The sequence below is a fragment of the Periplaneta americana genome, chromosome 8 (genome assembly GCF_040183065.1).
Source record: "Periplaneta americana isolate PAMFEO1 chromosome 8, P.americana_PAMFEO1_priV1, whole genome shotgun sequence".
Classification (NCBI taxonomy): domain Eukaryota; kingdom Metazoa; phylum Arthropoda; class Insecta; order Blattodea; family Blattidae; genus Periplaneta; species Periplaneta americana.
In genome coordinates, this window is record NC_091124.1 from 155,945,035 (window position 1) to 155,959,739 (window position 14,705).

The window sequence follows — 14,705 nt, forward strand, 5'->3', positions numbered from 1 at the left end:
GTTCGTGCCTAAAATGACAAGGGCTTCATTGCTTTTATGATATTACATAAATTTCCAACAATTTAAAGAATATGTCATTTCTGATAATTAAAAAAAATACTACACTTCTTTAAAGTAGATAATGACCTTAAAATGAGCCAGATGATGATGATCAATTATCTTTGAAAGAACATAGCGATTTTTTCTTACGTTATTATTCTGTCTTTCAATACTCTGCCTCTAAGCTGAGGTAAGCTGTTATCTTATTTCTCTTCTTCCAAGGACTGATAAATCTAGGCAAGCATCCTTATGAGCAATAGATTCCTCATGCTTCTTAATTTTCTGTGTTAAAAGGCTTAAATCAAAACATGGAAATTTTACTTGAAGCAAGTAAAGCGATAGGTTTGGAAGTAAACTCCGGAAAAAACAAAGTATACGATTATGTCTCGTGGCCAGAATATTCTACGAAATGGAAATATAAAAAATAGACATTTATCTTTCAAAGAGGTGTAAAAATTCAAATAACTTGGAGCAACAGTAACAAATATAAATGACACTCGGGAAGAAATTAATCGCATAATAAATATGAGAAATGTGTGTTATTATTCGGTTGAGAAGTTTTTGTCACCTAGTCTGCTGTCAAAAAATTTGAAAGTTAGAATTTATAAAACAGTTAAACTACCGGTTGTTCTGTATGGTTGTGAAACTTGGACTCTCACTTTGAGAGAGAAACAGAGATTAAAGGTGTTTGAGAATAAGGTTCTTAGGAAAATATTTGGGGCTAAGAGGGATGAAGTTACAGGAGAATGGAGAAAGTTACACAACGCAGAACTGCATGCATTTTATACTCTTCACCTGACATTATTAGAAACATTAAATTCAGATGTTTGAGATGGGCAGGGCATGTAGCACGTATGGGCGAATCCAGAAATGCATATAGAGTGTTAGTTGGGAGGCCGGAGGGAAAAAGACCTTTGGGGAGGCCGAGACGTAAATGGGAAAATAATATTAAAATGGATTTGAGGGAGGTGGGATATGATAATAGAGACTGGATTAATCTTGCACAGGATAGGGACCGAGAGTGGGCTTATGTGACGGCGGCAATGAACCTGCGGATTCCTTAAAAGCCATTTGTAAGTAAATAAGTAAGTAAGTAAATGGCTTAAATTTGACACATGAGTGCATGTCCAACACGTATCTTTACCCTTAGCAAACAGCAGGCACGCTTCACAAAAAAATTAAGTTGAGATTCACAACCGCAAATCCAGCCATTTCTTTTATATTTTCTTACATGTTTTACCTCCGCTTGCTTGTGCTTGTTTTAAATCGAGTTGAGGTAACGGCCTTCCAAGCATATTTATTTTACACTTATCTTCCAAGATTAAAACTGAAAAATTTGTTTGTAAAAGATATTGAGCACTATTTATTTTCTTTGGAAACGAATACTGGTTACACACAGACGAAAATATTAAGACTAAACACCAAGAAAGACTAAATCGACATTTAAAGGATTGTAAGAAACCATTAATAAATACAACAGTCAATAACACACACGTACACGTGCTAAACACGTTATCTCAGCTACAGACTGGAGCTAACTTCCAGTTTGCATCACGAAGTTTTTCGCGTGTCGATCTCACGATCAAATGACCACAGCTGTGTTGGTCCAAAAAACAGCGCAACTATAAGTTTGCCATGAAGCATTTCCCCCCTTGACTCTTGCCCCGCACTGAAGTCCAGAAGCTGACTCGACGAGGTTCAGAGAGAAATTGAACCTCGGAAGCACTCTAAGATTTTCATACGAAAAAAATACATCAGAGCGACAAGTAAACTTATTAAAGATGAGCAAGAAACAAAGAATAATAGTGTAAATTATAAATAAATATATTTAAACAATTAATTTTTTTTCCTAGAGGTTCTCTGAACCATTGAACGCATAGGACTTACCGCCACTGTTAGTACATTATACTGTATTTGTGTCATAATTCTGTTTTGTGCGGTTGTAAGTTTGTTGAGTGTTGTTAGCATGATATCTGTGTTTTGAATAAATTCTATATTTATGCTGTTATGAGTGCGTTGAGTATTTTTACTAATTTATAACTCTATTATGAATATGCCTAATTCTGTATTGGTGTAATTGTAACTGAGTTGAGTATTGCCAGTCAATTACATCTGTGTTGTGAATAATGTTGTACTGCTGTGGATATAAATGTATTGAATATTGTAAGTAAATTTAAACCGTGTTGTTAATAATATTATAATCATGGGGTTATGAGCGCATTAAGTATTGTTAAAAAATTGTAACTGTATTGATGTGGTTACTAATGGGTTGTGTAGTATTACATCATAGGTGTATTGTCAAATTTATATTGTTTCAGTATTTTTAATGTTAAAATTGAGTTGTGAATAATTTTGTCTTGGTACAGTTGAGAGTGTGATTATTATTGTAAGTCAATTTTAACTCTGTTGTGAATAATTTTGTATTGCTGCGGATGTGTGTGTGTTGAGTACTGTAAATAAATTTTAACTTTGTCTTGCATATTTTTCTATTGCTACGGGTGTGAGTATGTTGAGTATTGTAAGCAACTTTTAAATGTGTTGTGAATAATTTTGTTTTGATTTTGTTGCGAATGCGCTGTGTATTGTTATTAAATTATAGTTGTGATTAGATTTGTATTGTTGCAATTATAAGTGCGTTGAGAATTGTCATTATGTTGTAAATGAGTTATGAACAAATTTGTCTTGGTGCGGCTGTGACTATTTTGGGTGTTATTACTAAATTTTAAACGAGTTGTGACAAATTTTTTATTGATGGTGTTGTGTGTGCGTTGAGTACTGTTTCTAAATTATATCTACGCTGGGAATAATTTTGTTTTGATGAAGTTCTGAAGCCTTTGAGTATTGTAACTACTTATACAGAGTGATTTATATAGAACTGACAAATTTCTTTCTTTAATTATTCCGTTAGAAATTCATTCAATGACCCAATTTTAGCACCAAATTAAACAGAATGTTCTGGAGTTTCGATTCCTCGTCACTAGATGCGCAGATGTTTGTTTTATTCCTATTGTTGGCAGCACTGACCCAATTTTAGCACCAAATTAAGCAGAATGTTCTGGAGTTTCGATTCCTTGTCACTAGATGCGCAGATGTTTATGTTTTATTCCTATTGTTGGCTGCACTAGATGCGCAGATGTTTATGTTTTATTCCTATTGTTGGCAGCTGTTTTCGACATTTTGTATCAACGTGAAAATGCAGTACACATTAAATCAACGACTCTTCCTTGTGAAGCAATACTGGATTACGAATTCAATTACAGCTACTTAAAGGGCATACCAGAGAGAATTTGGTGTTCGCAATCCTCCCAAAAGAAACACAATACTGGGACTGGTAAACAAATTGGAAACAACTGGATCTCTGGTGAGTGAAAAGGGCCAATTTTTTTTAACCAGACTGTGAACACTGCAGAGTACCGACTGATTTTCATGGAGTTCGTTGAGCAACTGGACGATGTAGAGCTGAGTCAAGGACATTTTCAGCAAGATGGCGCTACATGCCATACATCAAATGAATCCATGGAACTAATTGCAAGTTTCTTTGTCGACCGAATAATTTCCAGGATCCTGTGGCCACCGAGATCTCCGGATTTGACAACGCCGGACTTCTTTCTATGGGGTTACTTAAAAGACAGAGTTTACGCCACATGTCCCCAAACATTGACGATCTGAAGCACAACATCACACAGGAGATTCAAACTATTGACAACAGAGTCCTCTAACAAGTGGCCAGTAACATAGAACGACGTGTTGAGTTGTGCCTTATGCAGGATGGAGGACATTTTCAACATTTGCTATAGAGGTAAATAATCTCCCAAAATTCCTCTACATTTTAGATATAATAAGTTGTCGCTAGCACAATTCGTTTTGAAACAATTAATGAAAGAAATGTGTCAGTTCTATATAAATCACTCTGTATTATAAATCTGTTTCGAATGATTTTGTATTGCTGCGTTTGAGTGCTTTAAGTGCTCTTACTAATTTATGACTCAGTTTTCACTAATTTTGTATTGGTGCTGTTGTGAGCAGTTTGGATGTTAATACTAAGTTACAACTGAATTGTGAATAATTTTCTGCAGTATTTGGGCGGTTGTGATTCATTCATTCATTCATTTATTTTATTCCATAGATCTTACATGAGCAATGAAGCTTTAAGATGTGGAACAAGTCAACATTTTACAATATTACAATTACAATTTTTACAAATTTTTATAGTTTTACAATTTAGTAATTTTCTACAATTTTTACACAATTTTGTGCAATTTTTTTACATTTTTTTTTTGCGTTGAATATTCTTCATAAATGATAACTGAATTGCGAGGGTTTGTATTCTTGCGGTTGTGTTTAGAATAATGTTAGTAAATTAAAACTGAGCTGTGAACAATTTTGTACTTATGCATTTTGAGTGCATTGGTTATGTTTACTAAATTATAACTGTGCTCTGAATAAGTTTATGTTAGTGAAATTTGTCTGTATTTCTTGTCACTGTATTTTCAATAACTTTATTTTTCCTTTTGTGAGTGTGTTGAGTTTTGTTAGTTTATTATAACTCAGGTATGAATAATTTTGTACTGATGCATTCTTGAGTGCATTGATCATTCTTACTAATTATGGCTGCTCTATAATTATATGCAGTTTGAGTGCTTTATTTCTTGTTACTGTGTTGTAAATATTTATTTGTGCGGGTCGTGAGTATTTTGAGTGTTATTAGCAATTATAAGTGAGCTGTGAATAATTTTGTATTGATGTGTTTGAGTGCATTGGTTATTGTTACTAAAATGTAACTCTTTTCTAATAATTTTATAACAGTGAAGTTTGTGTATGATGCCTTTTGTTACTAAATCATAACAGTGTTGTGAATAACTTTTTATTTATGTGGTTATGAGTGTTCTGAGTATTGTTAGTAATTTTTAATGATGTTTTGAATGTTCTCTTACTGATACATTTTAGAATGCACTGGTTATTGTTACTAAACTGTAACTTCTCTGTATAATTTGATACTAGCGAAGTTTGAGAGCGTTGTTTTTCGTTACTAGATCATAGATCATAAATGTGTTTTGAATATTTTTTTATTTGTGAGTGCGTTGAGCATTAAAAGTAAATTACAACTGAGTTTTGAATGCTTTTATATGTCTTAGGTTATAAGTACTTTGAGTTTTGTTAGTAAATTTTAACAGTGTTTTGAATAATTTTCTATTACCTACTACGATTGTGAGTACATTTAGCAGAGTAAAAAATTTTAGCCGAGTTGTGGCTAATTTTGCATTGGTTGTGCGTTGTATACGTTCATGACTCTCATCTGTATCATAAATGGAAGTGAAAATAAATATAATACTGATAGCGTGTATATCATAATAAGCAGAAGAGTGATTACATGTCATCGAGGGTCGCAAATCGTTGTTATGTGTAAAATTTCTATGAATTGTGACCTTTATCTTCTTAACATACGTCATGATTTGATTTCGCGCGTCATTTTATCAAGTGTTGACAATTACCTATATCACATTGATAAAATAAAGAAGCTCTCATGTGATAAGTGTTATGTAGATGATAAAGATTAGGCCTACGTCTAAAAATCTGATTGAAGTTCAACAATATACTACACTGGTTCGTTTTGCATTCTTCAGCTACAAAGATTATTTTTGAAAATGTAGAAGTCAAAGAATGAAACATTAACCGTGAAGCAAAGACCGATTTTTAAGAGCAATTAATTACTACTACATAAGTTACAAAATTATTCATACTTCATACTTTTGTTGAAAAATTAGTCTTAGGTTTCATCTCTGCGGTCACATTACTGCTCAAGTAAGGGTACGTACAAGACGAAGCCTGGCTGGTATCTGGTAGCCTGACAGGTTACCTTGCTGGAAGGAATACCTCAACGTTACGCAATGGAGACATGCAAGACGAAGACTGTTCGGTCGATTTCTACCTAACCTGTTAGCCCGTTGATAGCTGGTAGAATGGATCCCCTCATTTTTTCCAGCTACCGGCGACCTAAATGCTTTTATTGCGCATACGTCCTGCGAGTCCGTACAAACTTCCTCACATGCTAAACGCCTACTGCTATTCATTTCGACGCATATAATGCACCGTGAAAGACTAATTTCAAATGTTTACAATGTTTGGAGTCAGGCTCATCCCGATCACTAAAGCCGATATTTTATTTTGAAATTGTGAGATGACGTTGAAATTGAAATGGATACTAAGGTAGCCCATTCACATGCCACAAAGGCACTTGGGGAGCATGGAGGTAGAGTCTCATGCTTTCTTGACCTCGGCATTAGAATGAGGGGTGTGAAATGGATACCAATACTGAGGACATTTGTAAATGAAAAAAATATTTTACAGAAAGTGAAGATTTTAGAAAATTGATATACTAATTATTATTGCTACTGACCTTTTGACAATACATATTATTTTATCAATGTACTATATGCATTATAATTAACTATATGGGATTTAAAGAAAGGGTGTTATTATGGCAGCAGGCGGTTTCCAGAAAAGTGCAAACATTTACGTGGTTATTTCCGCACTGAAAGTGTCAAAAATATCTAAGGTACACTTAAGAGATCCTGAAGACCAATACGGTTCATCCTGGCACTTTTACAAATTGTTATTGTTTTTAAAGACAATTTTGAAAAGCAGAGTCAGTTCAGCTGCACTGACTGGCAGGAGAAAACAAGCTTCGTTTTAATGATCCCGACTTTCTACCCAGCGACCATCTAGGTTGCCAGCGACGACTGTAAAGGAGATACTTTCCTGAAGAATTGTTGTTTAGTGAACTGTCCTCAAGCATTAGCTGTCATTAATTGGAAAGTTCCATTAATTCTGTTAAATTTCAGCCATAAATAACAAGGTCTTATAAAATGTCAAATAAATAGAAAGAAATGAACTTAAGCTCAGTTATATGAAGCAAATATATTTCAATACATACCACTTTTGTATTTCGATTTTCGTAAGCCAAAAATAATATTAGAGCTGCTTACCGCATACAAATGGCTTCTGAATGTGAACTTGTGCAAAACTGACATACTTAGGCTATGTAGTACAGCTTATGAATAAAACAAAGTGCCCTGATTTCGAGGCCATAAGGAACACTTTTTGGATACAATCCAGAAAGAAAGTTGTTAGTTTCTAATTCTGGGCATTATGAGTAATATTGCTCATATCTTTAAAAAATATTTCAAGAAAATAAAATATGAACTCATGACCATTGAATTTTCTGTGCTTGCATGACAATCCAAGGCCGTATATCAACAAAGTTTTTCCAGATTTCATTAACATACAATATTACAGCCTTTTTAAGGTAAAGAATGATCTAATTATATCCTGTTCTAGATTGCCGAATTTGTTACGCAAAGAAAATGTAGGCCTATGCGATAAGTCCAAATGACGGCTGAGAGATTATACGAACCACAGTAAGCCGGCCAATGCTCATGAAGGTTTTCAGTCGCTTGTTTGACAGCGCTGTATCACTACAAGCTTATTTAACGTCAATATACTAGGTGATAACAGGAGAGTACTTTACGATATGAGATCATGAATTCGCCAAGGAATTACCTGAAATTAACCTTACAGTTAGGAAAACCTCAGTAAATATCCAATCTGGTAATCAGCCTGAGCTGGAGTCGAACGGGAGATACCGAGATACGCCACGGTCACCTCAACTGACCTTCGACATGGCGCTAGTTGCACCATGATTTCCGGCCCGAGACAATGTTAGATGGGTCAAGATTCCTAGTTCGAGATAGTGTTAGGTGCGGCAAGGTTTATAACTTCCTAATATTATTTCCCTTCCAACTTTACCACACTTAGGACTAACTACGAAATTGCGTAGGAATGATTAAGAATGATTGGTGAACTCACTTTATCAGTATCGGTTACAATGCTTCAGTGAATATATTTTTGTCCATATTAATAGCCTATGTCATTTATTACCATTTGTTAAATTTTTAGGGCATCTCTTTTCATAAGATGATTTTTAAATAAAATCTGCTCGTGTTCTTTTGTTTTCAGCGTACTGTTATTTCAAAATCATAATACGCTTGTACTTGTCACACATTTTACGAATCCTTCTCAGTGGTTCATTCTGATGACTTATTTGAATTTTTACGTATTATATTAAGGTTTGGAATTCCATTATGGTGTCGTTGGAGGGAAATACTGTAGCCTATGTTGGAATGGTTATGATCAGAGTGCGGCGCAGGGTACCAAAACGTATTAAGTACGAACGCACTGACCATTGTGTAGATTGAGGGGAATGGGAGATTGAAAGTGCAGTTACTCCTTGCCTCAACATGTAAACATTCAGTCACAGTAGGACACAAAACAAATGTTCACGTTTACAAATATAATATATAGAGCGCATTTCTAGTACAAAAATAATTGCCTAACATTATATGTTTCAATTTACATTATACTGTACAAGTTTTAACAATATAAAATAACCGTTTGTATATGAGCAGAAAAGAAAAACCATATTCAGTACTTACATAAAATATATTTCTTCACAATTTAATGCACCCAATTACAAGATACATTCGCAACATATCAAAAGAAAAATATCTCCTACTTTCACTTAAAATAACTTTTTTCAAGAAACTCTAAAGGAATGTTAGTATTACCAACATTATACACAAATCTCGATTAAATTCTTTGTCATGGTTTATGTCTGATTTTGATGTTGAAGGCCAATTTTGACTGTATAATTAAATATTTTCCATGTGTCTTTTGCTATTACACTACTTTTGAAGGAATCGAGTTCCATCTGACCTTATACTTTTTTAACAATTTACAAAATCCAGTGTTTTTCCCTTTAATAAGAAAATATTCCTTTCCGTATTCATTTATACGAGTAAATTCGTTCTGAAGAGAATGCTTAATGCTCTCAATTTTTGACATATTCCTCAATAGTGTGAATTGTAAAACAGCTAAATTAACAGTAACACAAATATGCATGTAAAAATAATGAAATAAATAAATGAAAAAAAAAAAATAAACCATACTTATTTACTCACAGGATCTCAAGCACGTGTGGTGATTGCAAGGACCTACGCCAAGCAGAATTAGAAAGGCGGTAATGTATTTCTTACGAAATCAACTGTACTTTCAAAGTGCTATCCCACCCCAAGGGTATAATCAGTGTGTTCCAAACTTCAGTCTCGCGAATTGGTGATCCTAAGCCGCAGTCTGGTTATGATGAATGAACTTTGAATGGGGAGCCACCGGCATAGCTCTGGAGGTAGCGTGTTTGCCTGCTGATCCAGACTTACGCGTTTTTCCGAGGTTTTCCCAACCATAAGGCGAATATCAGGCAATTTATGGCTAATCCTCGGCTTCATCTTGCTAAGCATACACCATCTCATTGTCACCAATTCCATCGACGCTAAATAACCCAGTAGTTGATACAGTGTCCTTAAATAACCAAGTAAAAAAGACTTTGAATGGAGCGATGCTACGACATCTGTGGTTTATTTCATCTCTGTATAGCAGCTGTCGGTAAATTTGTACTCACGATGACATCACTGGACGCAAGCCGCAATACATAAGATATAATACTGTATCAATCGAGAAGTATAGAGCGCTCCGTTCGGATCCCAGTAGCGGACTCTCAATGCAAGCATTTGATGTATTGATTTACAGATTGACAGATTATATTTTATTTCACCAAATTTTTACTCTGCTACAATAGCCTAAAGAAATACGTCACAAATTATAATAATAATAATAATAATAATAATAATAATAATAATAATAATAATAGCCTAATGTGTCCCTTGAAGGGCAAAGGCCTCCTGCTAGAGGGTAGCTCTGTTTCACTAACGCGGTGAGCTACTCCGCGTTAGGTCGTGTCTAGTGTTTCTTTGTCTGGTTGGAGTTGATTTCGCTGTCACTTTGACTAATTTGATTTCACTAACACTTTTATTATATTGAATGCACTTTCACTGAGTCAACTTGGGATGTTGTTTGTGGCTGGCACTGTCTTCGTTTGTAGTCGACTTCCAATTGTTCTCCATGTTCCCCTGCTTCTTGCTATTCTGGACCATTGTTGGCCTGCTTGTGTTGTGTAGAAGTCTGCCCACCTCTTCCTTGGTCTGCCTCTGTGCCGGTCTCCTGTGCGCGGGTCCCACATGGTGGATCTGTATGTCCATCTTTCGTCTTTCATCCGCGCGATGTGGCCTCCCCACTTCCACTTCAATTTGTTTGCTCTTTGTGTGACGCTTGTTGTTGATGCCATTTGGGACAGCGAATCATTGGAAATTCTGTCTCTCATAGTTATTCCCAATATCTTTCGTTCCATTTTCCTTTGGCATATTTCTAGCGCGTTCATCTGTCTGTTTGTTGTCGACCATGTTTGGCATCCATAAAGTAGTGTTGGGTAGACGCAGGTTTGTAGTACTTCGAATTTGAGTCTTCTGATGATTGTCTTATCCAGAAGTATGAACTGGAGGGACAAGAAGGATTTCCAAGCTAAGGATATTCTTCTTCTTATTTCTTTTCCAGTCTTGTCTTTAAAGGAAATTAGTTGGCCTAGGTATGTGTATTCCGTTGCATATGGTAGCGATGTTCCGTCAATTGAGATGGCAAATTGCCACTCGTAAATTTTCGTCTGCTAGTCACGATCTTTGTTTAGGTATTACAAGTTTTCGTTCAGAAAACAAGTGTTCCGAAATATATTGAGTATATATCCAAAGCATCTATGTAGGGTAGCGGCAGGCGACCAATGTGATAGGACTACACATATTTTCTATGGAGAGCATTTTAAATAAATCTAAGCCAATCTGGAGTGTCATACAATGGCAACGTTTTATATCCACTCTTATTTCCAGTTCTTTTAATAACACATTACCCCTCCCCCTTAGTAGACTCTTTGAAGTCGTATTTCGAATCCCGTATGTTACTACAGATATTTTTATTTTTTTTTTTATTTCACTTGGTTATTTAACGACGCTGTATCAACTACGAGGTTATTTAGCGTCGATGGGATTGGTGATAGCGAGATGATATTTGGCGAGATGGGGCCGAGGATTCGCCATAGATTACCTGACATTTGCCTTATGGTTCGGGAAAACCTCGGAAAAAACCCAGCCAGGTAATCAACCCAAGCGGGAATCGAACCCGCACCCGAATGCAACTCCGGATCGGCAGACAGGCGCCTTAACAGACCGAGCTACGCCGGTGGCCCGTTACTACAGATACAAGTTGCTTTATGTTCAGATTCATTTCTTCTATATAATTTCTACCTGTTGTATTTCCTTTAAGTGCAATGACTTCGTAACTCCGCGGATGAGCATTACCAATTCTACGGTATCAATATCTGTGTTTCAACCTAAAGCGAGAGATTATACCACTGTTTATGCATCTTTGATTTTATTTCTCGTTCAGCAAGTATTTCAATATCCATTATCCTCCTTTGTATTGTTGTGTGGATAACTTCATACTCTTAAAAACATCAGATTATTCGTGGCAAATAATTTTGCAATTTTATTCAAACATGTTTTAATGAACTGTCCTTCATAATAGCACTTCAATGATTGTGCGATTTCCAAAGCAATAACATAACTAGCATGGGGTTCCCTTTGACTCATAGCTTGTTTCATCATATTTTAGTACCGAAACAGCCACCGGCGTACTTCAGTCGCCTAAGGCGCTTGCCTGCCGATCCGGAGTTGCGTTCGGGCGCGGGTTCGATTCCCGCTTGGGCTGATTACCTGGTTGGGTTTTTTCCGAGGTTTTCCCGAACCATAAGGCAAATGTCAGGTAACCTATGGCGAATCCTCGGCCTCATCTCGTCAAATATCATCTCGCTATCACCAATCCCATCGACGATAAATAACCTCGTAGTTGATACAGCGTCGTTAAATAACTAATTAAAAAAGTACCGAAACTGTTATTTGAAATGAGTTTGTTTATGTTTTAATTGCTTGTCCCGTCCAGTCCTACGAAAAGACAATTATTTTTATCCTTATTTTCTACTGTATACATTTCCGCTTTCAATTAAATTGGCTATGTTCATACTTACCTATGATTTCGTGATAATCTTATGACATGTCCTAATGTCGCTAGATATTTGATTTATACGTGCCTATTAGAATTTTTAGAACACAAGAGGCGTCTACATCGTCACCATATGCACAAGAAATGCGTTCCTCTCACTCTTCGTTAAACATACTTTTCCGAACAGACGTTGAAGGTTTTGAGAAAAAAGCAATCTAATTGTAATCAGGTAACCCGCCACTGATAGATGCCTGCGTACTGGAGTTGTAGGGGAGGTGGACGGAAGGGACGGGGTGAACACAGACAGTTTTACTGCGCTGCCCCTGCGACGTCACTATTGCTAGTGACCACGATGACATTTTTGCCGATCCTGCTATATAGTATACGTTAGCCAATATTCTTGAGGTGGGGGTGAGCTTGGTGTTTGAATAAATAAAGTTCTTGAATATATTTTCGCAAAATGAATTTATTCTGTCTCCTTCATATTTGCTAGCCATCAAGTCATGTGTATATGAAGCACTCATCTTTGTCTACAATCTGAAGAAATGGAAGCCCAAAATAATATCCCTATAAATTAGTAGACTCGTCCAAGTAAAACAAATTTAAGTGTCATGGCACACTTAGATATTCTATCTGTAGTAATTGCAGTAACAGGCAACGCGCCTACCACCTTACCTCCACAGGTGACATGAAATCTGAGCATGGGTGAATGGTGATGTATGGATGGCTTTATTACAAGACACTACTAAGGAAAAATTCAATGTCCAGGCGAGTAAAGGAGATTACAGAAGCGGGAAGAAGCATATTCTTTATTAAGATAGTCAGATGTAATGTTTGTTTGAATACAACCTAATAAATACATCCTGCAAAAATAAAAAAGCTGAACTAGAATCGTTCATACTGTTCTGATTTTCATGAATATGTATTCATATTTTGGACTGATGTTCTGTCGCAGGCACCTGAACCCGTAGATTTCTGGACTAAGACAAGGGATGCTACTGTAGATGGCCCCATGTGTATTCAGAATGTTGGACAAATAATTGGACAGGAGGACTGCTTGTACCTCAACGTTTACACTCCACAGGTGATGAAGTTTGTCGCTTACAAATTTTAATAATTAAAATCTCAGATGGTTAAACAGTTTTTTGAACAGAGATTAATATTAATTTCTTGTCTACAGACCACTTTCTCCCGCCTCCAGTCTTTCCCCGTGATACTATTCTTGCATGGGGGTGCCTTTGACTTCGGATCGGGGGTTAGTACTATGTACAACCCCGAATATTTCTTAGACAAAGATGTTGTGCTTGTCACTATCAACTACCGACTTGGAGTTTTGGGTAAGTTTTGGTGTAGTATCTCTTTTTTTAGTTCTTGTTGCTGTTATTTTGTTCTTACTTTTCCTCTTTACCTTTTAATCCCCAAGTTCATTCCCCCTGCACCTGTTCGTTATAAATATTTTATTTCATGGCATGATGAAATTTTAAATAGGCACGTGAAGGGTTCAGAGCCATAGTGGGCCAAGCGCCACTTATTAAGAACGGAGAAAGCAAGGGTTAAAGTTAAGTGAATACCATAGTTTAATGAAGATTTACATATCATTTAGTTTTAATGTGTATACTTTATATTACTTGTTTGTTTTCTACGGTTTTATTAAATGGCGCTTGGCCCACTATGGTTCTGAACCCTTCATATGTGATTATTTGAAAGTTAGGATAGCTTTGAAAGTTCTCTAACATTTTTAAGGCTGGTATTCATAGTCGACACTTTATATCACCACTTTGCAAAGTGACACTTTTGACGAAAGTGGCTCTTTCATATTAGTGGTATTCATAGACGATTCAAGAAGTGCACTTTTACAAAGTGTCACTTTACGCCAGCAAAGTGTAGAGTTACAATTTGGTTGGTAACAGAAGTCCCACAATGCCTTTCAAAACAAGTGAACAAACAATAAGAAATTAATGTGTAACCCACAGATTATAATGCTTGTGATTTGAGTTGGGAGCCTAATTGATCGCGCGAGAAAGAAAATATATATTTAAAGTTGTTTTGTTTCAGTTGTTGCCGATAGTTTAGATTATTTCAGCCAGTTCAGATATATAATGTTTTATTAGATAGGTAGTGATATTGCTAGTGAAATTAGGTTAGGTTTTGTGCAGTACATAACTGATCCATTGATTTATATAGTTAGATTAGGTTTTGTACATATCTTTTTCATTGATTTATATCGTTAAGTTAGGTTTTGTATTATCTGTCTCAATGATTTATATAGTTAGGTTAGATTTTGTACATATTTTCTATTGGTTTATGTAGTTAGGTTAAGTTGGACTGAGTAGGTTAAATTTTGTGTGTGTGTATGTGTGTGTGTGTGTGTGTATTTTTTCATTTATATCGTTAGGTTAGATTTTACACGTATCTGCTTCATTGATATATCGTTTTATTCCCTTTATTTTCATTTTTGTATTTTTCGTGAATAGTGAATAGAAGTCGAGAGAATGAAATAAACACATTAATACTGCTATTATTATTATTATTATTATTATTATTATTATTATTATTATTATTATTATTTCTCTCTCTTGTTTCCATTATTGCCTTCTCTTCAGGAATGCCAAATTTTTCTACAATGCAAAACAAAATAGGCCTAATGGTATGAGATCTCTTTTCATGGT

The 14,705-nt window shown here is 35.6% G+C and overlaps 1 protein-coding gene across 1 annotated transcript in view; it reads left to right on the forward strand.

Moving 5' to 3' along the window:
• The window catches only part of LOC138705176 (juvenile hormone esterase-like), an 89,148-nt gene that overhangs the window by 1,862 nt on the left and 72,581 nt on the right, over positions 1 to 14,705 (forward strand). Inside the window, exons 2-3 of the mRNA XM_069833881.1 lie at positions 12,992 to 13,120; positions 13,217 to 13,373. Of these exons, the coding sequence (XP_069689982.1) occupies positions 12,992 to 13,120; positions 13,217 to 13,373 (286 nt within the window). The remainder of the gene's footprint in view (positions 1 to 12,991; positions 13,121 to 13,216; positions 13,374 to 14,705) is intronic.